General features: G+C 40.5%; 2 protein-coding genes and 2 non-coding genes across 4 annotated transcripts in view; 1 reads left to right on the forward strand and 3 right to left on the reverse strand.

Moving 5' to 3' along the window:
• LOC119419771 (WD repeat and FYVE domain-containing protein 2) overlaps positions 1 to 12,604 on the reverse strand; it is a 64,143-nt gene that overhangs the window by 32,446 nt on the left and 19,093 nt on the right. The window lies entirely within an intron of this gene.
• trnal-caa lies at positions 1,664 to 1,771 on the reverse strand. Its single transcript has 2 exons — positions 1,734 to 1,771; positions 1,664 to 1,708 (listed from the first exon to the last, which is right to left on the reverse strand). It is a non-coding gene; the product is annotated as a tRNA-Leu (tRNA).
• trnal-caa lies at positions 2,069 to 2,178 on the reverse strand. The gene is made up of 2 exons: positions 2,141 to 2,178; positions 2,069 to 2,114 (listed from the first exon to the last, which is right to left on the reverse strand). It is a non-coding gene; the product is annotated as a tRNA-Leu (tRNA).
• Positions 2,389 to 10,311, forward strand: dhrs12 (dehydrogenase/reductase (SDR family) member 12). The gene is made up of 10 exons (XM_037686239.1): positions 2,389 to 2,551; positions 3,163 to 3,296; positions 3,608 to 3,690; positions 5,860 to 5,952; positions 6,021 to 6,102; positions 7,471 to 7,532; positions 7,610 to 7,714; positions 7,790 to 7,880; positions 8,396 to 8,533; positions 10,114 to 10,311. The coding sequence occupies exons 1-10, from the start codon at positions 2,496 to 2,498 to the stop codon at positions 10,224 to 10,226; spliced, it is 957 nt and encodes a 318-aa protein (XP_037542167.1). The 5' UTR covers positions 2,389 to 2,495; the 3' UTR covers positions 10,227 to 10,311.

The raw sequence follows: 12,604 nt of genomic DNA on the forward strand, positions 1-12,604 counted from the left end.
CCATCATCTTTACCTGCGTCTTCCTTTTCGGGTCGCACAGGAACATCTGTACCGAGTCCACACGGTTCACTTTACAGATCATTTGATTCAAAAAGAGGCAATAAATCATTTTATTACTGGAGTTTCTTTGTTGTTTGGTTTCTGTGGTTTCCATGTTTACAACATAAATCTTGTTATTTGTTCACTGTTATTAGATATTTTGAGTTGTGGTTAGTCTGAATTTCATTGAATTCTAAGTTTATTCAGTCGCACTCTCCAGTTCTTCCAACATCGATCCCTGACTCATCCTCACCATCGGTTACTGCTGGTCCTTCGCGATATGTTCGTCCCTGCTGTCTTGTTGATGTAAAACATACAAATAATTTATTTTTATTTTATGTTACATGGGAAAACAATTTCACACAAAACTCCACAATCTCTAAAATCGAAACATGAAACTAAATTGGGAAACATGTGTCTAAACATTGATCTAGATCTCAAACAATTTATATTAAATTATGTTTTATAAAGATGTGGTTTTTGAAAAGTAAAAAATATTTTGATTGATTTTTATGATCTGTAAGATGTGATTTTAGACCCAGCAAGTCTTAGACCACCTGTTAAATCTCCTTCATGCTATCACTTCTTGTAAAACACTGTCTTCTAGTGACTAAAATTGGTACTTTGTACATTTTTTCCATTCATGCCCATCTTTAAAGTTCTGTACTCTCGTTACATCACCAAAGCAACAAAAACAAGATCATGTTTGGTCTTTACGCTGAAACAACCATGGCTGAGGAAATCAGGCTGCACAAACTTTTTAGAAACCTCTGGCAGTGCAGATGTTGGATGATCGCAACAAGACTTGTGGAAGTCAAGGTGAGGCTCATTCTGCAGGGAAAATAAAAATGTTGGCTTCACGTGATGCTCAAAGCATCTCCAGAATTTGGGTTTTCTCCCGGAACAAATTGGAAAGTTGCACACTGAGGCTCTAAAACCACTACAATACAGTAAAGTTGAGACAAGGAAGACACTTTACAGCATGACCATGTGTTTTACTCACAAACAGAGGTGGAGCAATGAGGGTGGCTCCCCTGGAACCTGTTGGCCACCCCACCTGCCACCCCAGGTAACTGACAGGTCACTTCATGCACCATTGAAAATGAATGATTAGAGTAAACGAGTAATGCAGAGTTGAGGTCTGTCAAGCAGTTGTGATGGGGATGAGAGAACCTATCAGTGATGAAGAAAGCTGTAATTTACAAATCACTGAATTGTTATATAAAGCCACAACTGTTTGCAATGTTCTGAGTTAAGAACAATTTAACAGACACGTGGGGACATCTGGTGGACAAACTGAAACATTGATCGTTCTAACAAGGCTCAACGTTCACCTTGTGATTTTTGAGGTTGTTTTTTTTTTTTAAGACATCGAATTAAAATGCGACTGTGCCATCAAAAAAATGTAATGTATAATAGTTTTCTTTTTTGTTTGTGCCACCCTGAACAAGCCTTGGCCACCCCTAGTATAAAAGTCTAGCTCTGTCACTGTTCATATGCTGATTGTGAATTTTTATGGCCATTCAAGTTTTTACCTGAATAAGTCCGTCTTGAAAAAAAATAAACATGCAGTGTTCTTTATATAAAAAGTGCTTTCATGCTTGTCATTTCCGCAAAATGTTGCTGTCAGAAGTGGGATTCGAACCCACGCCTCCATGGGAGACCAGAATACCCGAGTATGGGGAAGGTTTAACCTTGAGTCTGGCGCCTTAGACCGCTCGGCCATCCTGACAACTCCGCCTGGTCTCTCGACATTAGTAGTTTTACCAGCTAATATATGAAATATATGAGTTTTCAGTAGTTTGTAATCACGGCGTGGATTACCTGAATAGTTCTAAAAATAAGTAGCACAGGGAAAGTTCATAAGTCTTGAAAACGCGATAATGATATGTAACGTTCAACCAGTAAGAAAACGTTCGTGTAAAAATATGTCCGCGCACAACCTGATGAGTCGATTCACGGTTCAAGGAAGTTGTTTTATTTGGTGCACAAAATTTATAAAAGTGAAATTGAAAGATTCAAAAAGTATTGTCAGAAGTGGGATTCGAACCCACGCCTCCATTCGGAGACCAGAAGCCCCGTCGATCCGGGAAGGATTCACCTTGAGTCTGGCGCCTTAGACCACTCGGCCATCCTGACAACTGACAAACAGCCGCGAATCTTTATATTTGAGTGTTCATACATGACGTGTTCATGTTTGTGTGTTTATGGTTTGTTGAACAGGCTGAAACAATTCATCCATCCGAGAGATTAAATACTTTTAATCCTCAACACTAACAATGATGCGATGAAATATCCGCCAGGGGTGCTGTAAATATTTCGTTATAAAATACACTTCCGGTTGCAGACCACGTGACTCCTCGCCCGTTCTGGTCTTAAAACATACACCAGCGATTCCGCTCGTAAATCCACCGTCCTGTTTCTGTTTGACCCACGGCAGCTGCACGTCAGAGAAAATGTCCATTTACAGGAACGCGGTTTGGTTCGTGAAGGGACTCCAGGAGTACACAAAGTAAGTGGAGACATGTTGTTTTTCAGGGTTTAGTGGTCAAACGGCGTGTTTTTATTACTTACTCAACATTTACGCAACGTGTTTTGTGAATACCAAGTTAACAATGTAAAGTTACGTCACTGTGGCGGTGATGTAATTAGACCAGGTAAACAACAAATGTAGCAGTAAACAGTGATGTGTTTTAGCTTAAAGCATTGGGGCTCCATCATACAGATACATTTGCACATTAGAAGTGCAATATTTTCAAGTTGAACGATTACGTTTGTTTTTTTCAAGTACATTTTCAAAGCCAGATTTTACAACCCACAGTAAAAGACCATAATGTTTAGATACTCATTCTTCCTTTAATTTATTTATTCTCAGCTGTAGGAACAGGTTTGATAAAATCAATTAAACGTAACTAATTAGAACTTTAACACTGATGCTGAAATGTACGTTGCAAACATTTTGTAATATGCAAAATATCTATTTTAAGTTGTGACGCAATGCATTTGTGTCTGTTTTGATATTCCTCCCTTGTTTAACCTGCATCTCCTCCTCTGTCCCTTCTTTTCTCCTCGTCTGCTCATAAAAGTGTAAATGACCGTTCTTTTTTTTAAAAATCCTAACAGAAGTGGCTATGAAGCTGCAGCGAAGCGTTTTGCTCCTGCTGACCTAGATGTAAACTTGAGTGGAAGGTCCTTCATCATTACGGGAGCCAACAGTGGGATAGGGAAATCTGCAGCCCAGGAGATCGCCATGAGAGGTGGGTGAGGGTTTGAATAAATATGTTATATACATTTTCTCCTTAGTCCATAAATGACCCCAGCATGCCGGCACCAAAAGTATGACAAGAATGATCTGAAGCATGTGATGTGGGTGTGAGGGGGATTTTAGTTGTGCAGCATTTTGGCGATGACTTTTGGTCAGCAGCGGTGGCCATGATGTGGCTTTTGTTATACTTGAATCACAAGACCAGCAGGAGTCATTTTGAGAAAACGACACCAGCTGCCAGTTGTTGTTTCTTCTCAGTTTGCCGAGTTATTCCACTGACGAGTTTCTGATCTGGTTCTGCAGGGGGAACTGTTCACATGGTTTGTCGAAACCAGGGACGAGCAGAAGCCGCTCGAGTTGAGATTGTGACGTGGAGTAAAAATGAGGTGGGACACGTGGAGACAACCGTTCACACTCACTCACAGCTAAGGGACAATTAGTTACCAGTTAACCAAACATGCATGTTTTCTGGTCAAACATAAAATCTGATTAAAAACACTTCTGCTGGGTGACATTTGTCAACAAACTATTTACACGTGTTGTTGAAACCCTTATTTGGTATTATCAAACTAACGTGAAACAGTCCGCTCCTCTTTGTTAATCTGTAACTTCAAAAATGTGTTATTGACAGGAGCACACCTCTGGACCCAACTCAACTGGGATGATTATGTCACATCGTGGGCGAAACTGCCTCATGATGTCACGTGAGGCTCTTTTTTTTATAGAGCGTGTGACTTAAATAATAAAAGATGTTGTCCCGGCTCAGCTCAAACAAGCCTGGTGGGTTCACTCTTCAACCAGGCATGAGGTGTTGGAGCTGTTTAGTTCCCAGTTTGCAGATTTTGATACAAACTGCACTTTATCTTGGATGTGATCCTGGAAGAACCAGTTAAATGACTGTTTTAGAATTTAAATAAAACTTTTGTTTAAACAAATATACCCTTATATACTTAGACTTTGTGCCAGCCAATGAAAGGTCAATGATACTTACCGTAATTTCCAGACTATTGAGCACACCTGCTGAATAAAAAAAAAAAAAGTACATATACAATATAAGCCATGTGTGTCCACGTTGTAACATGAGATATTTGCACAGAAAGATTAGTTTAACCTTAAATTAAATGCGTACCGGTAACACACAAATACGTACAGTGAATGTTTTTGATGAGCAGTGCCAGTAAGACGGCTGGTAAAATAAATACATAAATAAATACAGTAGCCTACGAGGAAGTCATTGATTGCTATCTGCGATCTGTTCTGTTCAGATTTTTATTATTGTTGTTTTAACCTTTTGTTTATACAGGTAGTCTCATTGAGTCACGAGGACCCACCCCACAAGAGAGACGTGTAATGGGTGCCCACGTGTGACGAAGCTAAACGTTTTGGTGGCATGAAGCTCGTTAGATACGAATAATAAATTGATTAAAAATAAAATGGTCTTAACCAGGTTCTGAAAGTTTTCTTTTTTTAATCAAGAACAGATTCCACCCCGTCACCGTTGATTAAACAGAAACACAGCTAATGTGGAAAAATCCAAAATTAAGCCACCACAGCATTTTGCAGCTTGTGGAATCGTTTCATAGCAAGATGTTGAAGTAGTTTTTATCATATATCACCTTTAATGTCTGAAATGGTTGTGGACGAGTTTTAGTCCACTCTTCTTTACATTGTTTCAGTTCATTGAGGTTTGTGGGCATTTGTTTCTGCACAGCCCTCGTAAGCTCCAAGCCCACATTATCACCCTTCCACCGCCGTGCTGACAGCTGGATTCTTGATGTACTGTTTTGTGTTTACCAGACACGATGCTGTGCATTATGGGTAAATAGTCCTGCCATGAGTTTAGTATTTAACCTGCTACCTGAGGCCTTTAGAGATGGAAACTAGTTTTTGTTTTGCTTGTTCTCTGAGCGTTGCATGGTCTGACCTTGGGGTGAATTTGTTGGAATGTCCACATCTGGGATGAGTGGCAGCTATCTAAAGTATTTTCACTTGTGAACATTGTTTCTGTCTGTAGAGTAATGGACTCCGTTTTGTTTGAAAACTGCCTTATTCCAGTTGTGAGATCTACAGGCAACAGTAGTTGCTTCTGTAAGCTCATTGCTGATGTCTTTCCGTTTTGGCATTGAGGTAACGCAGCCCTTTATGCTAGAGAGCAACAAAACTGATTTTAAAGAGATGGTCACACTGAGTTAATCACGTGCGTTTATTTAGCGGTGCCTGGCTTAAATCCTGTGGAAGCAGCGAGGGAGGACTCAGTTTTTGACTTTTCCACTTTAGAACCTGGTAAAGATCGGATCGTTTTGACTAAGATGTGATGCGTTAAAGCCCAGAATTAAACCAGGGTGAACTTTTCTCTCTCGGACTAAATGCTGAAATACAGTTGTCCGCACGTCCACTTCCTGATAAGGACTTGTTTGTTTGTTTATCTTGTAAACAAAATTCCTCTCCTCTTACAGCAGAGAACCCATCGTGTAAAACATCACGACTTATCAGATCCCTGTAAGAAAAGGTGGAAATGCAGACGTCTACATTAAAACCGTCTCTTCTGTTCCCAGAACGTTCACGTCCACATCGTCGACATGTCGAGTGCGAGACAAGTGTGGGAGTTTGCGCAGAGCTTCTCTCAGAACAACGTGGTGCACGTGCTGGTAGGTGTCTGCAGAGACGACGGAGTTCTTCACCGCAGGAGTTTCACCTCGTTTGTTCTGCGTCACAGATCAACAATGCAGGCTGCATGGTCAACCAGAGAGAGCTCACGGAGGAGGGCTTGGAGAAGAACTTCGCCACAAATACGCTCGGTACGAGAAAAAACAGTTCTGTACAATTCAGATTACCTCACTTTTAGACACAACGTGTGAATGCTAATAAATCGTTTGCAGTTTAAAGAGTCAAGTGTTTACACACGTTCCAGGTGTTCCACAAAATATTAGAACATTTAGTTTAATGTGAAGGAAATGATTAGAAAAGCATTGATTACAGCCGCAGACGCACCATTTTTCTAAATTTATTTAAAAAAAAAAAAATTTAAGAAATGAAAACCTGCTGATTCCAGTTTTAGCCACTTCAGAGTTCTCTTTGAAATCTATAACAGCATAGACTTCAACTTCTTGTTCTTTTTGTTGTTCATCTTCTTGTTCTTGTTCTTTTTGTTGTTCATCTTCTTGTTCTTGTTCTTTTTGTTGTTGTTCTTGTTGTTCTTGTGTTCGTTTTGTTGTTCTTGTTCTTGTTCTTTTTGCTGTTCTTGTTCTTTTTGTTGTTGTTGTTTTTGTTGTTGTTCTTGTTCTTCTTTTTGATGTTATTGTTTTTTGTTGTTCTTGATGTTCTTGTTCTTTTTGTTGTTCTTCTTGTTGTTCTTGTGTTCGTTTTGTTGTTGTTCTTCTTCTTGTTTTTTTGTTGTTCTTCTCGTTGTTCTTTGTTGTTCTTGTTCTTCTTTTTGATGTTATTGTTTTTTGTTGTTCTTGATGTTCTTGTTCTTTTTGTTGTTTTTCTTCTTTTTGTTGTTCTTGTTGTTGTTATTCTTTTTTCACCTTTTCCCTCTTCAGGTGTCTCCACAGCGAGTCATCCTCCTCCATCTTTGTCTTTGCTCCATCTCCCTCCATGTCCTCTCCAACTGCATCCATACATCTCCTCTTTGTCTTTTTCCTGGCAGCTGCATTTCTAACATCCTTCTACCAATATACCCACTGTCCCTCCTCTGGACATGTCCAAACCATCTCAGTGTGTCCTCTCTAACTTTATCTCCCAGTTCTTCAACCTGTGCTGGACCTCTGATGATCTCATTCCTAAGCTTCTTAAACTTCTGTGATTTTATTTATTTAAGAACACTTCAGTATTTTTGTCGCCTGTTGTGGAGCAAAGAGAGGGAATTCAAAATAGCCGATCAACAAATCGGGTTGCCACGTCAAAATCCAAGATGGCTGCCACCAAACATGTCCATCCCTCTTGTGAGCTGGATAACTTGAATAAATATCAATGTGCCGACTTCCATTTTGGTGTGGTTGTATCTAGAGTAGACATAAGAGAGATAATTATCAAAAATCAGGTTTCCATGTCAAAATCCAAGATGGCTTCTGCCATATTTGTATATTTGAAAACCTGGATAACTTCAAAAATGAACAATGTGCCAACTTTCATATGGTATATAAAACAACTAACTTTACTTTCAGGTACGTACATCCTAACGACGGCTCTGATTCCTGCTCTGAAGAAGGCTGAAGACCCGAGAGTGGTGGGTTTAGTTTCAACAAAATAAAATCAAGTCAGTGAAACGGTAAAAAGTTTCAAACTGTTTTCTTCATGCCTCAGATCACCGTGTCGTCGGGCGGCATGCTCACTCAGAAGCTCAACGTGGACGACCTGCAGTTTGAGAAGGGGACGTTTGACGGCACCACGGCGTACGCTCAGAATAAAGTAAAGTCCACAGCTGCACTTTGACGTCGACTGTTAATCCTGTGACGTGACAAACCTGTGCTGGTGTTTCTTTAGAGACAACAGGTGGTCCTCACAGAGAGATGGGCCTCTCAGCACAAAGAGATCCACTTCTCCTCCATGCACCCCGGCTGGGCCGACACTCCAGGTGAACGAACAAAACCCTCACAGCGTTTTCATTTATTTATAATCCATCCGTCTGTACAGGTTGTGAGCTGGAAAATTTGACAAATAAGCAACTTCCATTTTGGTGTGTGGCCACATCTAAGGCAAAAGAAAGGTCTCCATCTGAAAATTGGGTTGCCAGGTCAAAATCTAAGATGGCTGCCACCATAAATGATATTTGTAAACCTTGTGAGTTGGTCAACTTGGAAAAATAAGCAATGTGTTGACTTCCATCTGGGTATGTGGCTGCATCTGGGTGTAAGAAAGTTCCTTATCTCAAATTGGGTTGCCAGGTTTTAATCCTGTTCAGAAAAACACTCATCTCCAAAATTAGAAACATTCGCTGTTCAAATCCATCGGCGATGGGCGACATCATCGTGCTGCTTCATATCATTAAAGATACAACATCTTTTTATTCTTTGTAAAGAATAAGAATCGATTTGTGGCAGAAAATGTTGTTTTCTGGTAAAATGTAACGAGTTGTTTTCCTTCCTGCAGCGGTGCAGTCGTCCATGCCTTCGTTCCACGCTAAGATGCAGTCCAGGCTGAGGACGGAGGCCATGGGGGCCGACACCGTGGTGTGGCTCGCTGCGTCCGCCGCTGCCATTAAACATCCGAGCGGACTCTTCTTCCAGGGTCAGAAACAAATGAGTGAACTTGTGTTTCCACAACTTTAGACTGTGGTCACAGAGGGCGGTACAAGGTGTGCACCGTGTTACACACATATCCATTTTTGTCTGGGTCACGTGGAGCTAGTGTCTACATCACTGTGCAAGAGGTGGGGGACATCCTGGACGTGTCTCCAGTCCATAGGGACACATGGAGACAAACGACCAATCACTCTCTCACTTGGGGACAATTCGAACTAACGTGTATATTTCTGGTCTGTGGGAGGAAACCAGAGAACCTGGAGAAACCTCAGGCGTGCACAGGGACCGTTTACAATAATGCATTACAGCAGAGGAACACAAGATGTCCTGTTAATTCTAGTTAGGGAAAGATTTTTTTATGGCTTAAAATGAAATTGGTAAAAACAGGAATTAATAACTTTTTTATCTTTTTATTTAAACTTTATTTATACAAGCTATTTATAAAGGTTAGTCTCAAATGAGACTAACCTTTATTTATAGAAATTTTTGAATAAAATAGATGCATTTCTTGCATTCTAGTGTATTTTAATGGTTGTTAAACATCTAAATTTACCTACATTTGTAAACACTTGATTCAATAACTATTTTAGAGAGCACCAAGAAGTAGCCTGACCAACAGCTCTCCTTGTGTGAATAGAGCACGCTCCATAGCCATTGCAACTGCCTGCATGTGCTTCAATTCTTTTTTTGCTGTACAATGAGAACTTTTTTTAATGAAAGTAAATTGGACTGTCTCTTCAACATTTTTGATTGCTGTTATTTTGACAAATTGGCACCATTGTTTTGATACATGATGTAGCTACAAAACACAATTACCCATCAGACATTTCTCTCATATTTTTAATAGTCAAAATTTTGTAAAATGACTCACTTAAAACTGTAAAACTGATTTAGTTGTGCTGTTTAATTATATTTTTGTTCTGTTTAATTATATTTTGTGTGTTTTTAATTAAATCGCCCATGACTAATTTTAGGGGCAGAGATTTTTTTAAGGTTAGAAGTGGAAATGTTTACTTGAAGGGGCAGCTCTGATGTGATATTAGGAAGCTCATAAGTGGCTGTTGTTTAAAATCAGTGTTTTTGTAATTATTTTCAGATTACATGTCCAAAATAGGTTTTATTTGTTCAAGGCAGTCATATTTGTTCATAACTTTATTATTAGCAAACCTGAGAATGACTGAATCCAAGCAAACGGTTACCAGAATGCACCCTGTCAAAATAAGCAAGTTCCTGGATCCAGCAGGATCTGGCTCAAATTAAAACACCTTGAGGATAATAGAATTATCTCTTGCTGTCCCTTTACTGACCAATCACGTGAAGACTGATTACATAAAGGATCATTTTAATATAACAGTAAAAGAACTGAGAATTATGGTGCATGGTGAGCGCAAATACACGTTCCTTTGATGATGTTCTTCCTGTTCTGGTGGTTGTGATGTTTGGATATTGATGCAGTTCACCGTTTTAGTCCTGGTGATAAACTGCAAACATCTGATGCAAAGGAAAAGTTTGCCGTGGTTTCTGTAATCTGCTTCCTGAAGGTGTTTATGGTTTGGCGTCTTTCAGATCGCACACCGGTTGCGACCCACCTGCCCCTCGCCTTGTCCCGCTCCACGCCACAGGAGGAGGAGAAGCTGCTGGCGGCGCTGGAGGAGTTCGCCCTCAAGTTCAAACCTTAACATCTGCAACACTTTGTGCTTTTTAAAGCCCAGCACTCCTGGGTATGTCTACATGCTCCAGCTTTTTGTTTCATGAACTGATGCCTCAGAGACATTTTCTTTTGTTTTATGGTCAACTAAAGGACAGTTTTGTATTTTTTATGCTTTTCTTTCAAATGAAGTGCAGTTTAAACACTACGTATTGTTTTAATCCATCTAATGAGAATATAACTGGTCCCAGTTGTGTAGACAAAGTGGTTGATTTTAAGCAATTAATTTAGTCTGAACCGTTTGTTCCAGTTTCCCCATTGACTTCATGTTGACTTGAAAAATTTCTATTAAAATTCTTTCTTTGAGAATTATCTAAAACCAGTTGTTACCAAATAAACAGGTTCTTTTGTACCAACCCTAATCCTCTTCCGTAGTTTTGTCACAAAGGCAGATGAGCTGTTCAAGTGAAAATGTCATTTATAGTTAGTGTTCTTGATAACTAGACCTCCAGCTTCGAGTTCATTTTAAAGCAAATCCAGCAAGAGTCAAGTAAAGAGCATCTTTTTTTATGAGTAATAATCAGCTTGAAGCATTTGACTGCAGCTGGACTGTTCAAAACAAAAGACAGGATGTTCTTACGATGAATAGAAACTGGAAGAGGTTTAACAGAACATCAGGCCAGGACTTAGGCCAGACATGAAGATGTGCACATCCTTGATGGAGAGGAACGCTGGTTTGACTAAAGGAAGCCATCTTTGTGAAGAAGAGAATCCATCCATCCTTCCTTCATCTCGTTCTGGACTCGGGTCTCGGGGGCAGCATCTTGAGCAGGGAGGTCCAGACATCTCTTTCCACAGCCTCCTCTTCCAGCTCTTCTGGGAGGACTTCAACGTGTTCCCAGGACAAATGAGATGTCTCTCCAGCGTGTCCTGGGTCTCCTCCGTTACCTCCCTAGGAAGGTGCCCAGGAAGCATCCTTACCAGATCAGCTGGCTCCTCTCGATGTGGTGAAACCGTCCATCGTTAAACGGGGCGGAGGCCTCCGTGTTCAACTGTCCCCCTCTTAAAATGCCGTTTTTACAAGCGCCACTCAGCCCCATTTTTAATTTAACCTTTATTTAACCAGACAAATCGCAGATCTCTTGTAAGGGAGGCCTGAAGGAAAACCAACATGCATGTCTTTGTTCTGTGGGAGGAAACTAGAGAAGCTGAAGAAAACGCACACAAACACGAGGAGAACATGCAAACTCCATTCAGAAAGACCCCGGGTCCAAACAGGATTGAACCCAGGAACTTCTCTGTCGTGCAGCCGTTACAAATAGAAATCTGTGAATAGCAAGCGGCCATCAGGGCACTAACTATCAGTCGTTAGGCTGATGATCCTCCTCTTAATCGTGATTAACAATTTCTGGATGTCAACAACAAACTGGTTGATCCACCATGAGAAGGTGCCGAGTTTGTTGCAGCTCCGCAGACTGAAGAAGTCCTTCGGATAAAGGATGAAACGTTTCAACAAAAAAAGAACCCGTCCAGAGGACCTGACTCAACCTGGTTAGATTAATAAGTTGTTTGCACAAGGAGATGTCTTTCAGTTAAACTGGTAAGAAGATTAACTAAATTTATGACTAAAATAAACATTATTAACACCATCAAGGTGTTAACGCCCAGAGTTCGTACGACCGAATTTAAATATAAATATCAGACATCTTTGGGGAAACACTGGTTTAAACAGAGTACGAGTTAATACAGCACAAATGTGGTAATTAAATAAAACAAAAAAAAACATCACAATTTGCTTCTTGATTCCAGTGCAATAATAAAGTCGACATAAAACACAAACGCAGTAGTTCAAACCACTTTCACTCGTCTCTGCAGATCAACTGGATGAGCTTCGTGTGTGAAGTGACGGCTGACCTCAGGAACAATCAACCTGAAGAAGCTGCACCTTGTTCCTAAAGACCAGGAAGCAGCTGGTTTACACCTCGAATCACTCATCTCAAACTTCAACCTCAGCCTGAAGGCTCTTCAAATCCAAAACGGAACAAGTTACATCATGTGGTACGAACACAAGCTGCACGCCGACATCGAATCTTAAAACAGATGAAACAAACGTGCAGCTTCCAGCACAACGAGGGAACTGAAATGATGGGAACCGTTAGGATCACGTCGTCTGCCTGCATCGTGCAACAGTCTGCAGAACAGAAGCAAAGAGGACACGACGCGGATTGTTATGTGAAGAGTGAAACTGCTCAGAGAAGATGATGTACGGAGACCAATGTGGTGGATTCATCTGTTCTAGAAGAACATGGACTGAAAGGGAAGTCGTTTGTCCTGAACGTCGATCAGGACGTGATGGAGAACAGAGACTCGCAGCCACATTATTATCACAATCTGTCAATAAAACAAGTC

The sequence above is a fragment of the Nematolebias whitei genome, chromosome 13 (genome assembly GCF_014905685.2).
Source record: "Nematolebias whitei isolate Nwh7 chromosome 13, NemWhi1, whole genome shotgun sequence".
NCBI lineage: Eukaryota > Metazoa > Chordata > Actinopteri > Cyprinodontiformes > Rivulidae > Nematolebias > Nematolebias whitei.

What these genes read in the sequence shown, in the direction of transcription:
- dhrs12 (XM_037686239.1), top strand. Translation starts at nt 2,496, where the DNA reads ATGTCCATTTACAGGAACGCGGTTTGGTTCGTGAAGGGACTCCAGGAG. An exon ending in GGACTCCAGGAGTACACAAA is followed by an intron (nt 2,552 to 3,162) that starts GTAAGTGGAGAC and finishes AAATCCTAACAG; the next exon opens with AAGTGGCTATGAAGCTGCAG. An exon ending in CGGCGTACGCTCAGAATAAA is followed by an intron (nt 7,715 to 7,789) that starts GTAAAGTCCACA and finishes GTGTTTCTTTAG; the next exon opens with AGACAACAGGTGGTCCTCAC.